The 19,691-nt window shown below is 37.0% G+C and overlaps 1 protein-coding gene across 50 annotated transcripts in view; it reads right to left on the bottom strand.

Moving 5' to 3' along the window:
• The window catches only part of LOC127860601 (fibropellin-1-like), a 38,897-nt gene extending 19,643 nt beyond the window's left edge, over positions 1-19,254 (bottom strand). For 27 of the 50 annotated variants that reach the window (XM_052398779.1, XM_052398782.1, XM_052398774.1 and 24 more), the window contains exons 1-12: positions 19,178-19,250; positions 14,627-14,678; positions 13,582-13,689; positions 12,808-12,921; positions 3,960-4,172; positions 3,531-3,728; positions 3,200-3,331; positions 2,435-2,572; positions 2,151-2,264; positions 1,582-1,695; positions 984-1,097; positions 3-116 (exon numbers count right to left, since the gene is read on the bottom strand). In XM_052398779.1, the coding sequence (XP_052254739.1) occupies positions 3-116; positions 984-1,097; positions 1,582-1,695; positions 2,151-2,264; positions 2,435-2,572; positions 3,200-3,331; positions 3,531-3,728; positions 3,960-4,172; positions 12,808-12,921; positions 13,582-13,689; positions 14,627-14,678; positions 19,178-19,198 (1,432 nt within the window). In that variant the 5' untranslated portion in view covers positions 19,199-19,250. Of the gene's footprint in view, positions 1-2; positions 117-983; positions 1,098-1,581; positions 1,696-2,150; positions 2,265-2,434; positions 2,573-3,199; positions 3,332-3,530; positions 3,729-3,959; positions 4,173-12,807; positions 12,922-13,581; positions 13,690-14,626; positions 14,679-19,177 lie in introns of all 50 variants that reach the window. The other 23 variants (XM_052398784.1, XM_052398781.1, XM_052398790.1 and 20 more) reach the window with 10 other exon arrangements.
• Positions 19,255-19,691: the final 437 nt, after the last annotated feature.

Here is a 19,691-nt window from a genome sequence, read left to right as displayed (position 1 = left end):
ACCCTGATCACAGTTCTTCCCCTGCCAGCCTGGTGTACACGTGCATGAATACGCGTTCTGAAGATTGCTGCACCAGGCTCCATTCTTACAAGGGAGTGGCGAGCATTCGTTGATATCTGAAATAACGTTTAGATTGCATGTTACTAATGATTAAATGAATATTAAAATGTATTGTTTAACTTAACTTATATTGTCTGAATGGATCGCACAGTTTTTGCATGTATAAATGACTAAGGACATTGAGCATTAAACGTAACCTAAGCCGATAGGATTACTGTACAACTTTTACTTTACGCCATGACTATTATGTAACGAATAGATAAACTTGTGAAATGAAAATATAATTTGCAAAGTCAATGATTGGAATTGTAATATCTTATAATAATAAGGTACACTTCTTTATTATAGGCTTGTTAAGAAATAGCCGTGTTATATTATGTAACAGAAACTGGACTAAAGTGGAAAGAAGCAAGTATTCAAATGTCAAATGAATGTAAAGCAGCATTCAGCCAACAGCAGTAGCCATGTGAAATAAAAATAAAATTCGCAAATGCAATTTTTGAAATGGGGGTATCTGATAATAAGGTAGACCACTGTGTTATAGGCTTGTTTTGAAAAAGCTGTATAAAAGGTTGTCGCAGAAACTGGACTAAAGTTGAACGAAACAAATATGTTAGTGTCAAATGAATGTAAAGCGACATCCAGTCAAAAGCAGTAGCCTTGTCAGCCCGGAAAGCAATCGCAAAATTCCCTAACACTCGAGCCCATTTGTATTGTCGACGGATGCTTTTAATGCATAGGGCATACCTTTAGTATGGTTCAGACTTTTGTCTTTTTAAAGATTGGCCGCTTTATTAAATGCACAAGCACATTTCAAGTTGATGTTTTTTTTCATCCCGGTAACCCTTTACTAGAATGTGCATGACAATTCAGTTGATTGCAAATATTTAGGTCTGGTATCGTATAAATATGATTACACCTACCCTGATCACAGTTCTGTCCCTGCCAGCCTGGCACACACGTGCATGAATACGCGTTCTGAAGATTGCTGCACCAGGCTCCATTTTTACACGGAGCAGTTAGGCATTCATTGATATCTAAACGATATACGGAATACAAATGAATATCTCAAATAATCAACGCTGTTACTTTATTCTTTTACAACAAAACGTTTTGACACAGCTGGAGATATGTGCATACCTTCGCCTTAAAGGTTTTATTTTGAACAGGCGACAATACCGCTCCTTCAAGCGAAATGTCTCCAGGCTTTGAGATTGTGTAGGGATTTAATAGTATAATGTTGCTCAGATAATCGAAAATATGTCCACATGTCCCAATGAAGTGTCTTTGTGCTTTCTACGACTGCAATTACATGTATACTGCAATTATACGCAGAAAGCACACCAATAGTATAGTACCGCTCTGGTTTGGTTGAAATCATTGCCAGATTTTCAATTAATTACCAAACTGGAAAGCGATGTCTTTTCATCCCTGAAACTTCGTACAGAAATACGCTGGAAATTTAACTTCACTTTAACATAATTGTCTTGTTACTTGTATTATACATAAGTTAAAACCTACCCTGATCACAGTTCATTCCCTGCCAGCCTGGTTTACACGTGCATGAATACGCGTTCTGGAGATTGCTGCACGTGGCTCCATTTTTACACGGAGCAGTTAGGCATTCATTGATATCTAAACGATAAACCGAATACCCATGAATATGTCAAATAATTAGCGCGGTTACTTGATTATTTAAAAACAAAACGTTTTGACACCGCTGAATATATGCGCATGCAATCGCCTTAAATGGGTATCTTGAACTGGCGACACTACCGCGCCTTCACGCAAAATGCCTCCAGGCTTTGAGATTTGTGTAGGAATGTAATATTATAATTGTTATTCAGATAATCGAAAATATGTCAAAATGTCCCAATAGAATGTCTGTTCGCTTTTACGCGTGCACTTAAACGCAGAAAACACACTAGTAGAATAGTGGAGCTCTTGTTTGGTTAAGTATTGCCAGATCTTCATTTAAAAACAAATGTCGTGTCAACCCGGCACTATGTATAGAAATACACCGTAAATAAAAATTCATTCCAACATTATTTTCTGGTTACTCACTTGTATACATATATGTTTACACCTACCCTGATCACAGTTCATCCCTTGCCAGCCTGGTGTACACTCGCATAAATACGCGTTCACAAGATTGGTGCAAATGGCGCCATTCTTACAAGGGAGTGCCGAGCATTTGTTGATATCTGAAATAACATCAAATGATTTTGACATCAGCATGGTTTTAACCATATGTTTAATTATTCTCTAAAATACCGTTGTAAATGCAAGATCTAATCACAATAAGTTTATGAAGAGTCAATTATTATTTAATATCTAAAGCACTGTCAACCGAAAAATAAAAAAAAGAAAGTACCGTCTTTGCAGAGAGAACCAGTATATCCTGCAGCACATCCAACTGGACATACACCGGATGTCTTATTACAGTAAGCGTTGTTCAGACAATAACCACATTTCGTCAGACAGTCTCGGCCGTACAATCCGTTGTCGCAGGCTGTGTATATAAAGTGAAAGTAACACGGTTTTCTTAAAGGACGTATTGACCACTAAAATTTAATGGATGACAACAAATGAATAATCTTTACGTTGTCGTGAAAGATATAAAATTGTTGAATTTAAGTATAAGTAAGCTTCATTATTATAAGCACACAAAATAGCATGTATGCGTCTGTCATGATAATATATGTTAATGTTCAAACAACGTGGTACCAAAACAGTTTAAAGTCGCTCCACGGCGATCTTCAATTTGTTTTAATTTACATTTGTGTGCATACGGCCCTTTCCGTGCACATATGCACATTGGTTCTACTTTTTAAAAGGCATATGATGATATATAAAGACTTGTTGTGTCAAAGTTTTCGGAGCAAATAATGTTCGTCACATGAATAAATTGTTAAAATATCGCACATCAACTATAATAATAACAATTTAAGTGTTTTGTCAAAAGACCTATTCTACTTTTTAAAGGTTTTAAATACATTTAAGCAACACAATTATAAATATTATGGATTCTTATTGAGGGTTGTTGCTCGTGTTTTTATTGACTTTTATTTCATTACCATGCATTAATTACCGTTCACTGTATTTTGTAATCGGCCTTGACAATAAATAAATAGTTTACTTTCGTTGCATGCGGCTCCTCTCCAGCCATCCTGACATCCTGACCCACAGGTACCATTTATCGTGTAACAAGGTCCTTCCCGACAATTACATCTGTTTTCACAATTAGGGCCATATTTTCCATTCACGCAATCTAAAAAAAGTTCAATTAAGATAACTAGAAACATTTTGTCTTCAGAAGAAAATGCGTTCATATCAAGTTGTCAATCCTAATCGTTTCGTTTATATTGATACTTATCTACATTTATTTCACATAATTGTAACAAAAACTATTAATCGCATAACACCAACATTATAATTTAATTATTGCTTGATCAATTAAGATGCTTTACCTTTTTGTCGGTAAACTTCTATTTCGCATATTGTCATATAGTCTATTCCATTGCCAATCACGCGTATTGCTTGCATAGCCTGTGGCGGACTTATCTCATAGGTTCGTATGGTATCAGAAAAACTAGTGGCCTGTTGTTCGACCATGTGATGCTCGTCATAACCACCAAGCATTACAATATTCCTTAGCTGATGTCTAACTGAAATTTAGGCAGCCTTATTTTCAATATATTTTAATAATTTTAAAATAAAATATTAATTTTACAAATTTAGATTCACTTGTATACAAACTATAATTTTACCTTTCGTGCCACCCTACATGTCATGTTCATTGAACACCATATAAAATAAGTGTATGTACATGTATCATACCATAAACAATACAGCTAGGGTTAAAAAAACACATTCATTAATCTTAACTAAAATACTACCTTGGTCTGTACGCCCATAAAGTATAACCCACTTCACAAAATATGTTTGTGGTAGACTTAATTGAAGCCAGGTCGGCCTTTTCATGGCGGAACAACATCCACATTCGTCAGGTTGACCAGTTCTTCCATCGATGGCTAGGTTGGGAACCCAATCAGCCCATATTAATCCGTTTGTCGAAAGTGTAGCTCCTTGCATTGAAACTTTGACATCACCTTATAAACAGCAGGCTTTTAAATTTATTTTAGTGATCATTTTTTTTATAATTCGAATGGAAACATTGGAAATCTGCATCAGCTACCAATTATAGCAAATGTGTTATCAAGTTTTGAAAGTTTCAAATGACTTAATAATGTATCCGTGTTTTGATTCGGTGTGACTAATATGATTTTTTTCGAACGTTTTAGAACATATCGATTTTGGTTAAAACATTTATAATTTTTTTGAACACAAATGAATATTCAAAACATAATTAAAGGGGCCTTTTCACAGATTTTGGCATGTTTTGAAGTTTGTCATTAAATGCTTTATATTTATAAATGTAAACATTAAATTTTAAAAGCTCCAGTAAAAAATCAAAAATAAAATTTAAAAAAGGAAAAAAAAGTAGCCCGCAGCAGGGCTCGAACCAGTGACCCCCGGAGTCCTGACGTAAAAACGCATTAGCTAACTGAGCTATCCTGCCAAGCATGCATACGATGCGTATTTTATACGTTATATAAGCAATCCTTGTAGTTTCACAAATTTAAACGACAACAGAACTCTCCAAATTATTCAATCGTTTCGCGTTGCAACGCTTTATAATTTTCAGGTTTTTAAATCGTCAAAATATGCATATAATGGCTATATTAGACCATGCCAAATGTTAAGTAATACGGTTTCCTCACAAAAATCATAACTAAACCGAAAATTTGCGAATCTGAAACAACTTTTCTCAATTTTTCAATTTACCAAACCGTGAAAAGATCCCTTTAAATGATTATTATCCGCACGTAAAAAATATATATACGAAAGAAAAGAGCCATAATATAGAGTGTTGCTGCATAAATATCTGAGGTATTCAAATTAAGTCACATCAATGAAATATGAATCAAATTTGATATAATACAACGTCTTCGAATATAAATTTAAACCATGTGTTATCGTTTCAAGGGAAAATATGCATTACAGATAGAAACAGTTATTTAATGGAGTATTGTCAAGACAACGAGATAGATAAGAACAGACCAAGGTTTAGAAGCAAATGTTGAACCAGAAGAGAAACTGGTTTCTATGACAGCAAGATTGGTGTCGGAAGGTTTGCTTCCTTTTAAGTAAAAATTAACTGCATCGAAAGTACCCGTATTTTGTAATGGACAACTAGAACTTCGCCGTATAAAGCATGTTCAATTGTTTAAGCTCTGATTTTATGAATATTACTTAAAATAATTTATTTCTGATTGTCGCCGGAATGAGACGTATACACATAAATAATGAAATACAAATTTTCTTAAAATAAAATTCATTTTAATTATTAAATACTTACCTGCTATCCCTAGCTATACCTTTTCAAGGTGGGTTAGCTCCTCCAGAAATCCTTAAGCGTCGAAATCGGCCACCTCTCCAAATGAACACAGATCAGGTTAAACATAGCACAACGCAACCTAACCGGAAATCAAGAACCGCAACTCATCTTCCTTTTCAAAATTATATGAAAATATTAAACGATGAGCGGGGTGGGAGGTGGAACTTTCCTATAGCAGGTAAGTATTTAATAATTAAAATGAATTTTATTTTAAGAAAAATTGTTTTAATGTCATAAATACATACCTGCTATCCCTAGCTGAATTTGTAGCTGTGGCGAGAAGGTCTCGTTATATTTTCCCATCACAGCAAAACCCATATTCAGGTTTTTCAGCCAATGATAATAGAACTATGTCCTCAGATAATCTTTGTAAGTACAGTATTGTACTTTAGTTTCCGGATAGCGCCAGCACATTTACGCCATGGAAGAAACTACTGTTTGAGCCACCACAAGAGGACCCAACATATATAAATTGTCTTGTTGACACTCAAGAGAACGAAGATAGAATAAGGAAAAGGTGGTCGGATTCCTCCAGAAAGCAGCTTGAAGCACTTCAGAAAAGTGGAGCATTATTAATATATGTCCACAAAGCCGAAAGAGCTCTTTATTCATGCGGTCTAATCTTAAAAAGGGATAAATACCTTGATGAGAGAGATGAATAAGCCTTCTTAATAGTCGAGGCTACCCAACGAGAAATAGATGCCGCAGACACATCCCCCTTTTTTAACGGAAAGAAAAGTCTTTTGCGAGAACCTCGAATATTCTTTACTCTTTTAAGATAGAACTTCACGCCCTGACCGGGCAAAGAAGTCTATCATCATCTTCATGTCCACAAGTATTAGAAAGACTTGGAACTTTGAAGGGTTTAGAAGCCATAGATGGGAGTTGATTTTTAGCAAGGAATCCTGGCTGACATAACAGCGTTACAGATCCATCTGAGGAATAAAAACGAAGATGACCATTCTCGATAGAAAGAGCATGATATTCTCCAATATTTGAGGAATCAGAATGGGTGGGGGATATGTGTAGGCGTCCAGTTGGTCCCAATCGAACGAAAGCGCGTCTACTGCCCGCGCTGCTGGATCGTAAACTGGATTCACAGTGGAAGTCTGTGGCTGTGTCTGGTCGACCAGAGGATAACCAATCATGAGAAAAATTGGATTGGTCTCTTCTTGATGAAGTGTCCACTCCGATGGAAGTAATTGGTGTTTGCGAGACAAACCATTCGCCAGGGTGTTGAGGCGACCTGGAATATATTTGGCCAGAAGAGAAATGTTGAGCGTCTTGCAAAGAACAAGTAATTCCCTGGTTTCCAGATACAGGGAGTGAGAATGTGTTCCTCCCTGTGCCTGAATGTAAGTCACAACTGATGTGTTGTCTGTTGACACGATCACACAAGAGTCTTGAAGATGTGACTGGCAATGAGATACAGCTAGAAAGACCGCTCGTATTTCTTAATTGTTGATATGTAGATGTGACTCCTGATGAGACCACAACCCTGAAACTATCAGACTGGGTGGTTCTAGATGAGCACCCCACCCTTCCTTGCTCTCGTCCGTCATAAGAAACAAAGACGGTTGCGGATGAAGAAGGGGCACTCTTGTCAAGAGAATCTCCTTGTCTAGCCACCACTGAAGATGAGGTTGTTACTCTGGAATCTGCGATAACAGATTGTCCTTAGATCATGTCCAACAAGTTGAGAGGTTATGCTGAAGAGGACGAAGAAACAGACGTCCTAACTGCACAAAGTCTGCTACTGAGCTCAGGAATCCGTCGAGAGATACTCTTGAGCTGTTATATGAGATTAGGGAAAAAACCCAATGGACCTTCACCAGAAGGTCTGATATACATTGACGAGACGCTCTGACCTTGTTGATGTGAGTTAAGAAATTCATTACCACAAAGATGAATTCTTGAGACGGAATGAGATCTGATTTGTCTGCATTTAGAAGGAGCCCTAATGATAGGAGATCCTTCCAAGAAAATTCCAGATGGTGCAGAACCAATTGACGATCGAGCTGGTGTAGCAGCCAGTCGTCGAAGTACTGAAAAAGCAGAATACCATGAACTCTGAGATGTGCTCCTACTGCAGCCATTAGATTGGTAAAGACTAGCGGAGCTGTTGCCAACCCAAATGGCATCGCTCGGAACTGGTATACCTGGCCTCGAAAGGCGAAACGAAGGTACTTCCGGTAGTTGGGATGTGTAGGAACATGGAAGTACGCATCTTCCAGATCCAAGGACACCCCCAGTGCAGAGGTTTGATGGAATTCCTTATAAAGGAAGGAGTCTCCATCTTGAAAGTTGGTTTGAGTAGATACATGTTGAAAACGTTTAAGTCTATTACGGGTCTCCAGGAACCATTTTTCTTTTGAACAAGAAAAAGACGACTGAGCAATCCTAGAGAATAAGTGTCTGTAACCCATTCTACCGCCTGTTTTTCCAAGAGCCCGAGAATGGACTCTGGAATATGTGGATGCGGAGATACCAGCTCTATATGGACGCGAGAAAATGTCTGTTTTCGAATTGAAAAGTCAGGCCTTCTTTATCAAGAGAATGAACCCAAGCGTCCGAAGTTATACGAAGCCAACTATTTGAAAAATGTAGAAGTCTGGCCCCTACTGGTATTTCCGGCATCGGAGGAGAAGGGCTGATAAGAAGGAGGTCCGCCCCTGCCGGAAAGAGGTTTGGAATAACTCTTATCCGGCTGAGGCTTGTTCTTTCTACCAGATTTCCTAACAGAAGATATCTGAAAAACAGAAGGTCTGTTAAATGAAGACTGTCTATTAGGAACTAACCGAGAATTCACGGAAAGCCTTTTAGAAAAAAGGGTTATTCCTCTTATCCTTCTTAACTACTGGATTTGCCGTTGGTCTAGAAGCTGGTCGCTTAAAGGCCCATTGGCGTTGTCAAGAGTTGTTTCTAGCTATAGAAGCATGAAGTTGGTCATCTTTGTCCGCTGAGTTTGCGTCTTGTATCCTTCCACCGAAAAGAAATCCTAATTAGAGAGGTACCTTTCTGAGAGAATTCATACCTGGTTCTAATAGAAAATCTTTAGGTAAAGATGAAAGGATAAGATCTATACGAATCCTCAGCATCTCCGACATTGAAGAAGCAGCTTTATGTGAAATGCACAATGTCGTTCGAGAAAGATGAATCAACAAATCACGAAGTTCTTCAGGGACCGAATCCGACCAATCACACACCAACTGCAAAATAGTTGCAAGCATGAGATTTATCTGGTTGGTAAGACCTAAAGATCTGCGTTCTCTCACTTCCATATGTTCCAACATGGAATAAGGAACAGAAATAGATGTTGAAAAAGTAGGCATATTAAGCAAAAGCTTATTGATGTCAGGATCATGAACCGGTAATTTGGCAAAATCCAAGTCGGAAGTTGGATCTGGTACCGAAGGCTTGTAGCTTCTAGTACGTTCCTGCTGTTTAGGATCAGACAAATCCTAAGGCATTTTCCACAGTCCTCCTCGTTTTGGAATGGCCTTATTAGCTGATTATAACGATTGAAAAACTGATAAAACAGTAGAACCAATAGGAAGGCGTGTATCAGGGCGAGAAGTAGCCTTAGAAAGCCTGTTGGGATCAAATATACGAACTAATCAGTAGACAACTCTGCAGGTCTTGGGCAATAATCATCACCAAGAGTTGAACTATCAGTTCATAGATCTGATTAATTGATGCCAAATATTGATCAGTGTCATTATTGGAATCTGCATCAAAATCGGCCTATTTGTCTACAACACCAGCAGTGTGCATTGAATCAGCGGAAACAGAAGATGAAATACTAGGCCGATTATCATGCACCAGATTGGGAGTATCTGGTAATGATTAATGACCATCCACAAAATCAACACACTGATAATTTAACCCGGAAATCGACGGTAAATTATCAGAATTGACCGGTAAAAATTGTCCAGAAGAATCTTGAAGCCATAAAGTTTCCAATTTCGACGGTGTAGCAGCAGTAGGAACCCAACTAGGTAGCGTAGACGACACCCGTGGTGCAGAGTAAGTATTCGTAGTGGTGTGATAAACAACAGAAGACAAGTTCTGCGAACTTGTACCAGTCACAGCAACATGTGTTAATGTTACACTGGAAACTGGAACTGGTACAAAGGGTATGGGTATGGAGACATTACCATCCAAAACAGGATAGTTTGTTGAAGGATAAGAGTTGTCGGAACGACAATGCCTACGTGAAGCATGACGACGAGCTTTATCCCTGCGATGCCGAGAAACAGATCGGCTGCGATGGGAATGATGTCTCTTAGAATAACGTCTCCTAGAATCTCGAGATGATCAGTAACGATCATATCGACGCCGTGAATGAGGACTGCTCGATAAAGGAGAGCGTGTACGATGTCTACCTCTATTGTCGGTACTAGTTGACGACCAAGATGCCTTTGAAGAAGATGAAGAAGAGGAGGAACAGTCCGATGATGATGAGCCTGACCGGTGACCGGTAGTCTTGACCGGTGACCGGTGAATGGACCGGTCCCTGATGACCGGTGGTATTGACTGGTGACCGGTGTCGGACCGGTCACTGTTGATAGATGACCGTGTGACCGGACCGGTCCCCGGTGACCGGTGCCATGGACCGGTGACCGGACCAATTCCCGGTGACCGGTACCACGGACCAGTGACCGGTACCACGGACCGGTGACCGGACCGGTGACCGTCGACCGGTGCCATGGACCGGTGACCGGACCAGTCCCCGGTGACCAGTCCGTTAACCGGTGACGTACCGGTCATAACATGACCAGTGTTGTCACCAGGTAATTACCGTATTGCGGCTGCCAAATGGTCCGGCATTGGTCGAAGTCCTTGACCAATGCCATCGGGCAAAGACCGGCTGACGGGGGTCGTCATATGGTCAGATGTTAACCGACTGTCTAACTGAATAAGCACAGTATGATCTCCATCTTGACCTATACCCGGTGACTGATGCTGCAATCTGTCATCCGTGGACAGCAAAGTCACCTGGCATTTATCATCTGGTGAATGTTCATCTGCCCGTTTCCTGCTCAGAAACGTTCTGCGACGGATTGCTTTCTGCCACGTCGCATCCTCCCACGCACTGCAAACAGAGCATTTATGATCAACGGTACAATTAGTACACGACAAACAAGTCTTGTTGGAATCCCACGAAGCCTTAATGTGACCACATGAACCTCTAATTTGTAGATTCATTATTATTCTGAAAATAGAAAAAGAAAAAGAATCTATGTAAGAAAACAGTGTTAAAAGAACAAAATAACTGAAATAAACAGTAAAACAATGTATATACACTGTACAACATAGTCAATAACTTGTTGACAAATAACACGAAATGCAGGTGCCCGAGTGCATGAGCACGTATCAAAACCCGGCAAAGTCTGAACATAAATTAATGTTCAAAAAAATATTTACAAGAAACAATTTCTGAATAGAGCAGAAACGATAAATCACGCAATTGATCAATTCCAAACAACCAGGCAGAAGTGAGTAAAAAGACTAAATTTCAATGACAACGAAAAATGGCGATCTGCATGGCGGTCTCCAGAAAAGGTAGATGAGTTGCGGTTCTTAATTTCTGGTTAGGTTGCGTTGTGCTATGTTTAACCTGATCTGTGTTCATTTGGAGAGGTGGCCGATTCCGGCGCTTGAGGATTTCTGGAGGAGCTAACCCACCTTGACAAGGTATAGCTAAGGATAGCAGGTATGTATTTATGACATTTAAATTGTCTCGACTGCATAACAGCTACGTAATAATAGTTGAACACCTTTGCGCATACAAAGGTGTTCATTAGCTTTACTGAGTTTAGTTCTGAGTGCAATATACAGCATCTGTTTACGTCTCTCGCAGACGTAAAGTAAATACGGGTTAATTCGATCATTTTTTCTGTCAATAGACCAGCTAATTCTTATTGTTTACAATTGAGATTTTCCGCACATATTTATTGACTAGTTTAAGCTCCTTTGTGAGTACCACCACCGTTTGCCAACAAGTGGGTGAACTTTAAACTTTGTAGGTGCGTATGACGTCATTATTCATCTCGTTTTTATAATCAGCATTACTTGTTTCGACAAACAGGTTGTTCGAGTAGTTTATTGTTTTCTCTATGGATAAAATTGAGTATATTTCGCTCCGACTTAATCAGGAGCAATACATTCGAGATACGTAGTTATAAGATCTGTGTATATTGTTTGAAAAAGAACTAATTATGTTATTCGCTTCGCGTATGCACAGCTTCTTAGCAAATCTGTTAGTGTTACGCATTAATTGAAGACGTTTCTAGCAACCCGACACTATGCGCGCAGCGTCCGTTCAAATAGCTGATAAGTCAACTTTTTTTATACCGACAACTATCAAATGTTACACCAAATTCGAATGTAACCCCTATGAATGAAAAATATATATCCTTTAAGGATTTTCAACCAAGTATTTAATACGGCTAATAATATAAATAGTCGTTTCCATGCCATGTCTTTGATATATATAATATGTTAATGGTAATAAAGTAATTTGATAAATTTAACCTTAAATGTTTATCGGCAGTGCATTCAATCGAGTATGGGTTGATGGATTGGTATCTTGATTCCTGTATTTTATCATATTGATTCTGGCTTTCTAGGATTAAATTGGACATACCATTGTTCAGCCCACAATTTTATTTTGGATATGATTCTTTGCATTATAATTTTATTTTATGTATATAAAAGATTAACAGGATACAATTATAAATACTGTATCAAATATTCAGCGGACCGAGACAATATACATGAGGCGTATATGTCAGCGACATTGGCTGACGCACCTCGGCTCACAGCAACATTTTATTACGTAATTTTATCTTGTCAGCATTAAACCAAAGACGAATAAAACACCCACGGCGTTTTCCATTCCCATATTCGTTTTGATGTGCGTATATTTGTTCACTATCTAAGTACAATCACAAATTATTGAGCGATATATTTTGTGTATTTATAATTTATAATTATTATTTTATATAAAATCTATATAATTTAATAGTATAATTGTTGATCAGATAATCGAAAATATGTCCAAATGTCCGAATGGAGTGTCGGTTCGCTTTCTACGACTGCAATTATACGCAGAAAACACACCAGTGCAATAGTGCACTCGTTTGGTTGAAATTATTGCCAGATTTTCAATTCAATACAAATCTCGTGTCTTCTCGGCAATTATATACAGTCATATGCTGGACATAAAACTTCAGTTCAACTAAATATATTCTGGTTACTTGTATACATATGTTAACACTTACCCTGATCACAGTTTTGTCCCTGCCAGCCTGGTTTACACGTGCACGAATACGCACCAGGAGAATTACTGCAACTGGCGCCATTCTTACAAGTTTGTTCCAAGCACTCGTTGATATCTGAAATAATGTTTAGATTGAATATTACCTATGATACAATAAATTGTTAAATGTAGTGTTGAATTTAACTAATATTGTCTGAATACATTGCACGTTATAGCATGTGTAAAAGGTTGAGAACCTTGAGCACAAAACGAGGCCTAAGTTGTTATGTGGACGGTACAGAATTTATTTTACGTCATGACAATAATTTAACAAATATATTAACTTGTGAAGTAAAAATATGATTCGCAAAGGCAATGACTGGAATTGCAGTGTCTCATAATCTTAAGGTAGACCACTATTTAATAGGCTTGTTATGAAATATCTGTATCAAATGTTGTCAAACAACAGGGCGAAAGTGGAACAAAGCAAATATCTTAATGATATATGAATGTAAAGCCACATCCAGTCAACAGCAGCAGCCTTGCAGGCCCGGAAAGCAATTGCAAAATTCCCTAAGCCTCAAGCTCATGATAATTATTTAAGAATACGAAGGGCACATCACTAGTATGGTACAGCTATTGATCTTTTTAAAGATTGGCTGCTATATTAAATAAACAAGCTCATGTCAAGTTGATGTTCTTTCGTCCCGGACACCCTTTACAAGAATATGCCTGACAAACCAGGTGATTGCAAACATTCAGGTCTGTTTACTTGTTTAAATATTATTACACCTACCCTGATCACAATTTATTCCCTGCCAGCCCGGTGTACATATACATATTTTCCCCCAAACATCATTCCTACACCATGCACCGTTTTTACATGGATTTGGCATGCATATACCTGAAACATACGATGGTATACTTCATGTGTAAATATGAAAATAATTTTGCAAGTTTACGGATGCTTTTAACTCATATGGCACAACACTAGTTAACCCATTTATGCCTAGCGTCTAGAAAAAAGGCCTTGGCAAACAGCGTAGACCCAGATGAGATGCCGCATGATGTGGCGTCTCATCTGGGTCTGCGCTGTTTGCTTAAAGGAATTTCTGTAAGAAATATTATAAATATAAAAATAAATATACTAAACATCCCTAATTTTGGAAATAAATTTATCAAATTTAGAAGGATGGGAGAGTCCACTAGCACTGTCACCGTCGCACATATGCTCATAGCTACCATGTATGTAAGTTTCAAGATTCTAGTAATAATAGTGTAGGAGGAGCAGGTGGCCAGGACGGACGGACGGACAGACGCACATCACCACAATAACAAGAGCACCGCATAACGGGTGCCACGCTCGGCTGCGGATGCAGTTTTGAATAAATGAAAGGTTGTCAGAAATTTTTAGAATTTTTTTAGAGGTCACAGTGACTTTGACCTTTGACCTAGTGACCCAAAAATGGGTGTGGCATGTAGAACTCATCAAGGTGCAGCTACATATGAAGTTTCAAAGTTGTAGGTTGAAGCACTTTGATTTTAGAGCCAATGTTCAAAACCTTGACAAAATGTTAAGGTTTTAGCTAGACGCGGACGGCGGACAAGACAAGCTATCTATAACAATACCTCGGGTTTTCTCCGTAAAATATCGAATATAATATATATTTTTTATAAACAACTAGTAGCAAGATGAGTTGTGGATAATTGGCCATTTACCACATTTTAACTTACTCTTTTGATCTGCTAATTCTTTTCAGCTCAATTCAACAGTGAAAAATGCGCATACTATCACATTAAATAATGTGTGTGTCATTATCACATGCATTACAAATACCTACTGCCCCAAAATCCTCCATGTACTGCTCTCAAAAACAACAGGAAAGGGATGATCTGCAAAAACAAGGCATTAAGACTGGTCAGCATAAAGAACATTATTGTAGTAAATAAAGTGTGGGTGTTTTATTTAACATTAACAATCCATTTGCATCAATTAATGCAAAGAAAAATGTGCATTTGATAACAAATAGTCAGAATTTATTCTTTCTTCGTTGTTTTACGTGCACACGAAATTAACGAAGTTGTCCGACCTTATGAATTCGAACAGCATTAATGCCTTTTTTATATAGCTTAGTTTCTCCGATACATAGGGACTGCATATTTTATAATCTTCGCCCATTAACAAAAACGCTAATATATCATTTTCCTAGATGATTTATTACTATAATGGTTGTGTTATTTGTATACATGTTCAACTCATTATTTGTGTTAACAACCGCTGTTGCTAGAACTCGGGGATTGCTTGTTCATTCGCACACTCAATTCCCGACATCAAACATAACAAATCATCAGACGTTAACCCATGAATGCCTAGCGTCTAAAAAGGTCTTTGCAAATAGCGTAGACCCAGATGAGACGACGCATGATGCGGCGTCTCATCAGGGTCTACGCTGTTTGATTAAAGGAGTTTCATTAAGAAATATTCTAAAAATAGAAAATATACTAGACATCCCTAATTTTGGAAATAAATTGATGCAATTTAGAAGGATGGGAGAGTCTACTAAGCATAAATGGGTTAAACCGAGATGCAGTATATCAGGTGCTTCATATCGTGCATCAACATACCATGGGTCGTCTCTGAAACACCCTGTTTATAGCATATTCCCAAGTAACCATATTAACAAGTATTTGAGGGCAAATATATTAAAGGGGCCTTTTCACAGATTTTGGCATATTTTGAAGTTTGTCATTAAATGCTTTATATTGATAAATGTAAACATTGGACCTTAAAAGCTCCAGTATAAAATTAAGAATAAAATTTTAAAAAAAGGAAAATAATGTAGCCGTTACCCCCAGTGACCCCCGGAGTCCTGGAGTAAGTATGAAGTAAAAACGCATTAGCCTTCTCGGCTATTCCGCCGGGTTTACACAGTTGAAGTATTTTATACTTTATATAAGCAATCTTCGTAGTTTTGTAAATTTAAACGACAACAACAGAACTCTCCAAATTATTCAATCGTTTCGCGTTGCAACGCTTTATAATTTTTAGGTTTTCAAATCGTCAAAAGATACATATAATGGCTATATTGAACTATGGTTAATGTTCAGTAATATTGTTTCCTCACAAATATCATAACTAAAACGAAAATTTGCGAATCTGAAACAACTTTTTTCAATTTTGTCAATTTACCAAACCGTGAAAAGATCCCTTTAAGAGAAGGTATTGGTGTCTCGATAAAAAGCGAACACCTTTACATGAAGGCGGTCTTGAATTAAGATAATATAGGCGATAGGCTTAGGATACGGTTTCATCTGCGCGACAAATATTAAAGTGATATTTTGGGAATCTAACAGTTTACAGGTGTCTATCGCAACCGTTGTTTATTTTTGGTGTTTTCACTTCATATACCCTTATATTTGTTAATGCAGCATCAACATACAAAAACAATATCCCAGAAAGAGAAAAATAATGCATTTGAATATCAACAAATCGTTTGACAACTGATCATGCATGTACGATGTGAACCTAAATTTAGTTTTAGTGCCAATTCGTTCATAGGACACAAAGACACAATTTTGTTTTACGGTTCATTTCTGCTTACAGGACTGGGTGAGTCATGTAAAATATCGAATATATAATATATTTTTATAAACAGCTGGTAGCAAGATGAGTTGCAGACAATTAGTCAGTAACCACATTTTAACTAACTCTTTTGACCTGTTAATTTTTTTCAGCTCAATTCAACAGTGAAAAATGCCCATAATATCACTTTAAACAAGACTATTGTCAAGCAATATGGACCTCTACCCTTCACCATTGTCATATCTTTTATATATTTGTTGCCATAGCAACCAGAATTTTTAACGTTGGAACAAAATGAAATGACGTGCATATTATCCATATTGCCATCTATCCATGCTTAAAGTTTCATGAAAAATATTAAAAACTTTTAAAGTTATCGCATGATCCAGCAAAATGTGACAGACTGACTGACTGACGACTGACTGACATATTGACGGACACACAGAGCGCAAACCATAAGTCCCCTCCGGTTTCACCGGTAGGGGACAATAATAATATCGTATGTATTTTGAAATTGGTAGCTGAATGTTTTTTAATTACACATGTACCTAGTAAGATTTAAATAGAAAATTCCTGAAATAGCGTTAAAGCGTTGAAACATGTGCACATGCCAATATAAATATGCGTGCGCAGCATTGTGATAATTTATACTTTTTCGCACTATAAGACAAACATTTGTAATAAGTTTGTTACTAAAATGAATTGATTATGAACCTTAACATCTTGACATGCATTATTTGTTTTTCATTATTTTTACAGAACAGAACAAATATTTCAATCACTTAAGCATTTCACAACTCATCGTGATCAAAATAAAACAGCCATACATGCGTGAACAAACAAATAGTAATACAAATAATTATAAATTATGCGTGAGAGTGTTGTGTGTTTATATACACACTGAATTGAGAATTTAAACTTTATATTATCAAAATACAGATATTAACAAAATACAGTGGAAACAGGCAAAAAATCACATTCATATCATAATCAGTTAACAAAAAACTGTACGTGTTAACAGAAATCGGCGTTAACAGAAAAGAAGTAGAATCATTTCATATTTAGATCTAACTGTTAATAAATTACAATAATTAAAGTTGAGTTTAAGAGTTAAAGGCGCAGCCACTCGTGAAAATATATATTTTCAATGATCACTCGTTAATTAAAATCGACATTTCACCGAATTTAACCAATTTTCTTTTTATTAAAATTATTCACCGTTTATATACATTGTTAAGAGTTTAACTAAAGAATTACGCTGGGATAATGACGTCATTTCGTAAAAAAATGACGTCATTTCACAGTAAACAGTGAAAATTATCGATAAATTTCACTGTTAATTTCGCTGTTTGAAACAGTGAAATTATCAGTTTTAATTCACTGATATTTCTCTATAAACCACCGGAAAGAATAAAATAAATGTTTAAAATATTGTTCACCTCGTTTAATTAGGAAATAAGTGAACTCCGATAATAAATCCGGATCGCATCGCGAGTGAACACCTGATTGTTCTTGAGTACCGTTTAATATGTCGTGCACGAAATTATCTCTGTACTCTGGTATCCATTTAACGTATACGCACTGATTATTTTTAGAGTGTGTAACCGGGTTGTTCGTGCTCAGAGCAAATGTCACTGGGTCATGATTTGAATATTCCGTGAAATCGTGCACCTTAAAATCGGGTACATCGTGAAAGTTTTGAATGATGTTAACAAATATTCTACTGTACTTTCCCCATTACGGGTAAAACAAGTTAGTTTGCCAACTCCTTTTTTGAAATAGTCTACCGTTTACAGTTCTTATATAAGTTGATTTACATGCGTTTAACAAATAATCATCAAATCTGTTTGCGCTTTCCACGAAGTGAATTAAGATGAACACACTCTTTTACCTGTTTGTGTCACGATCGATACTTCTGTCAGCATTGCAATTACAAACAGAACTATGACTACGATAACATCTCATGCATAACATATGAGCAGCGTTCTGAGAAAACTGGGCTTAATGCATGTGCGAAAAGTGTCGTCCCAGATTAGCTTGTGCAGTCCACACAGGCTAATCAGGGACGACACTTTCCGTCAAAATTGGATTTTTGCTAAGAAGAGACTTCATTTAAACGAAAAATGTCATTAAAAGCGGAAAGTGTCGTCCCTGATTAGCATGTGCGGACTGCACAGGCTACTCTGGGACGAAACTTTACGCACATGCATTATGCCCAGTTTTGTCAGAACGCGTCTCATATTGAAAAACGTCTTAACACAACACACGTTTTTAATATATGTAAAAATAAATTGTTATTGGTATTTCATTAAATTTATTGTATTTTGTTTTGTTCCCACAAAGGAATTATATACTAACGAAATATTTTTTATTAAGTGTTAACTATTTCGTGTTGAAATCTGATGACGGATTGACAGTCAAACTGACGGACGGGCGGACGGACTGTCGTGTAATGGAGGGAGGGAATATTTCGAAAAAAAGGTCAGCATATTGATTTCACTCATTCAAATTGGGTCCAACCATGTACAGAGTAACAACAACATTAAGTTAGGACCCTTACCACGAAGTCACATTTCGGTTGTTGGAAAAAATGCTGCCAAAGTTAGCGCTATTTTTTCAACATTAAAGATCGGTAAAGCAATATGATTGTATCGCATATGAAAAGAAATACATTTTTTTCTGTTTTTTTCTTGCGATGAACTTATCACAATATGATTCAATTATACGAGTGAAAAGTAGCTAGTGTTCCGTTATTGGCGAAATTAATGTACATCAGAATAATGTTTCAGGAATAAAAATAAGTTATTACCTTAATTGAAATCATCCTCATTCTATGCCCACTCTGTCCCCTACTACATATGCGACCAAAATGACAAAGGTATTGATATCAATGTAGGAAATTTGACATCTGACAAAAACTCGACTTGCACGTGGAATTTCGGTGCACGTAGACGATCGGTTCTTCCAAGAAATCAGTTATTTTTAGACTAAATTGTTCGACAAGACGACAATAGTTGACGAAAGGATATTAATACCATCCGCAATACCTGTTTTTTATTAAATATTACAATTGCAAAAGAAGTATGTTGACCTCCTATATATTTAAGTCATAAAGCAGTTTACATATTCAATATCACGTAACAGTGAATTATTGCATTCCCTTCGTGTTTTAATATGTTCAGTTTTATCAAAACTCGTTTTCAAAACATTAATTTAATCATGTGATTAATAAGTTTAATGTATATTTAAGTTTGTAATGTTTAAGGGCATGCTTTTGTGTGTAAGAGAGAAATCAACTCGGGCTTGTTCCATGTATATTGTTG

This window comes from Dreissena polymorpha, chromosome 15 (genome assembly GCF_020536995.1).
Source record: "Dreissena polymorpha isolate Duluth1 chromosome 15, UMN_Dpol_1.0, whole genome shotgun sequence".
Lineage (NCBI taxonomy): Eukaryota > Metazoa > Mollusca > Bivalvia > Myida > Dreissenidae > Dreissena > Dreissena polymorpha.
The sequence above is the reverse complement of the archived record's forward strand: the minus strand, read 5'-3'. Positions and strand labels throughout refer to the sequence as shown.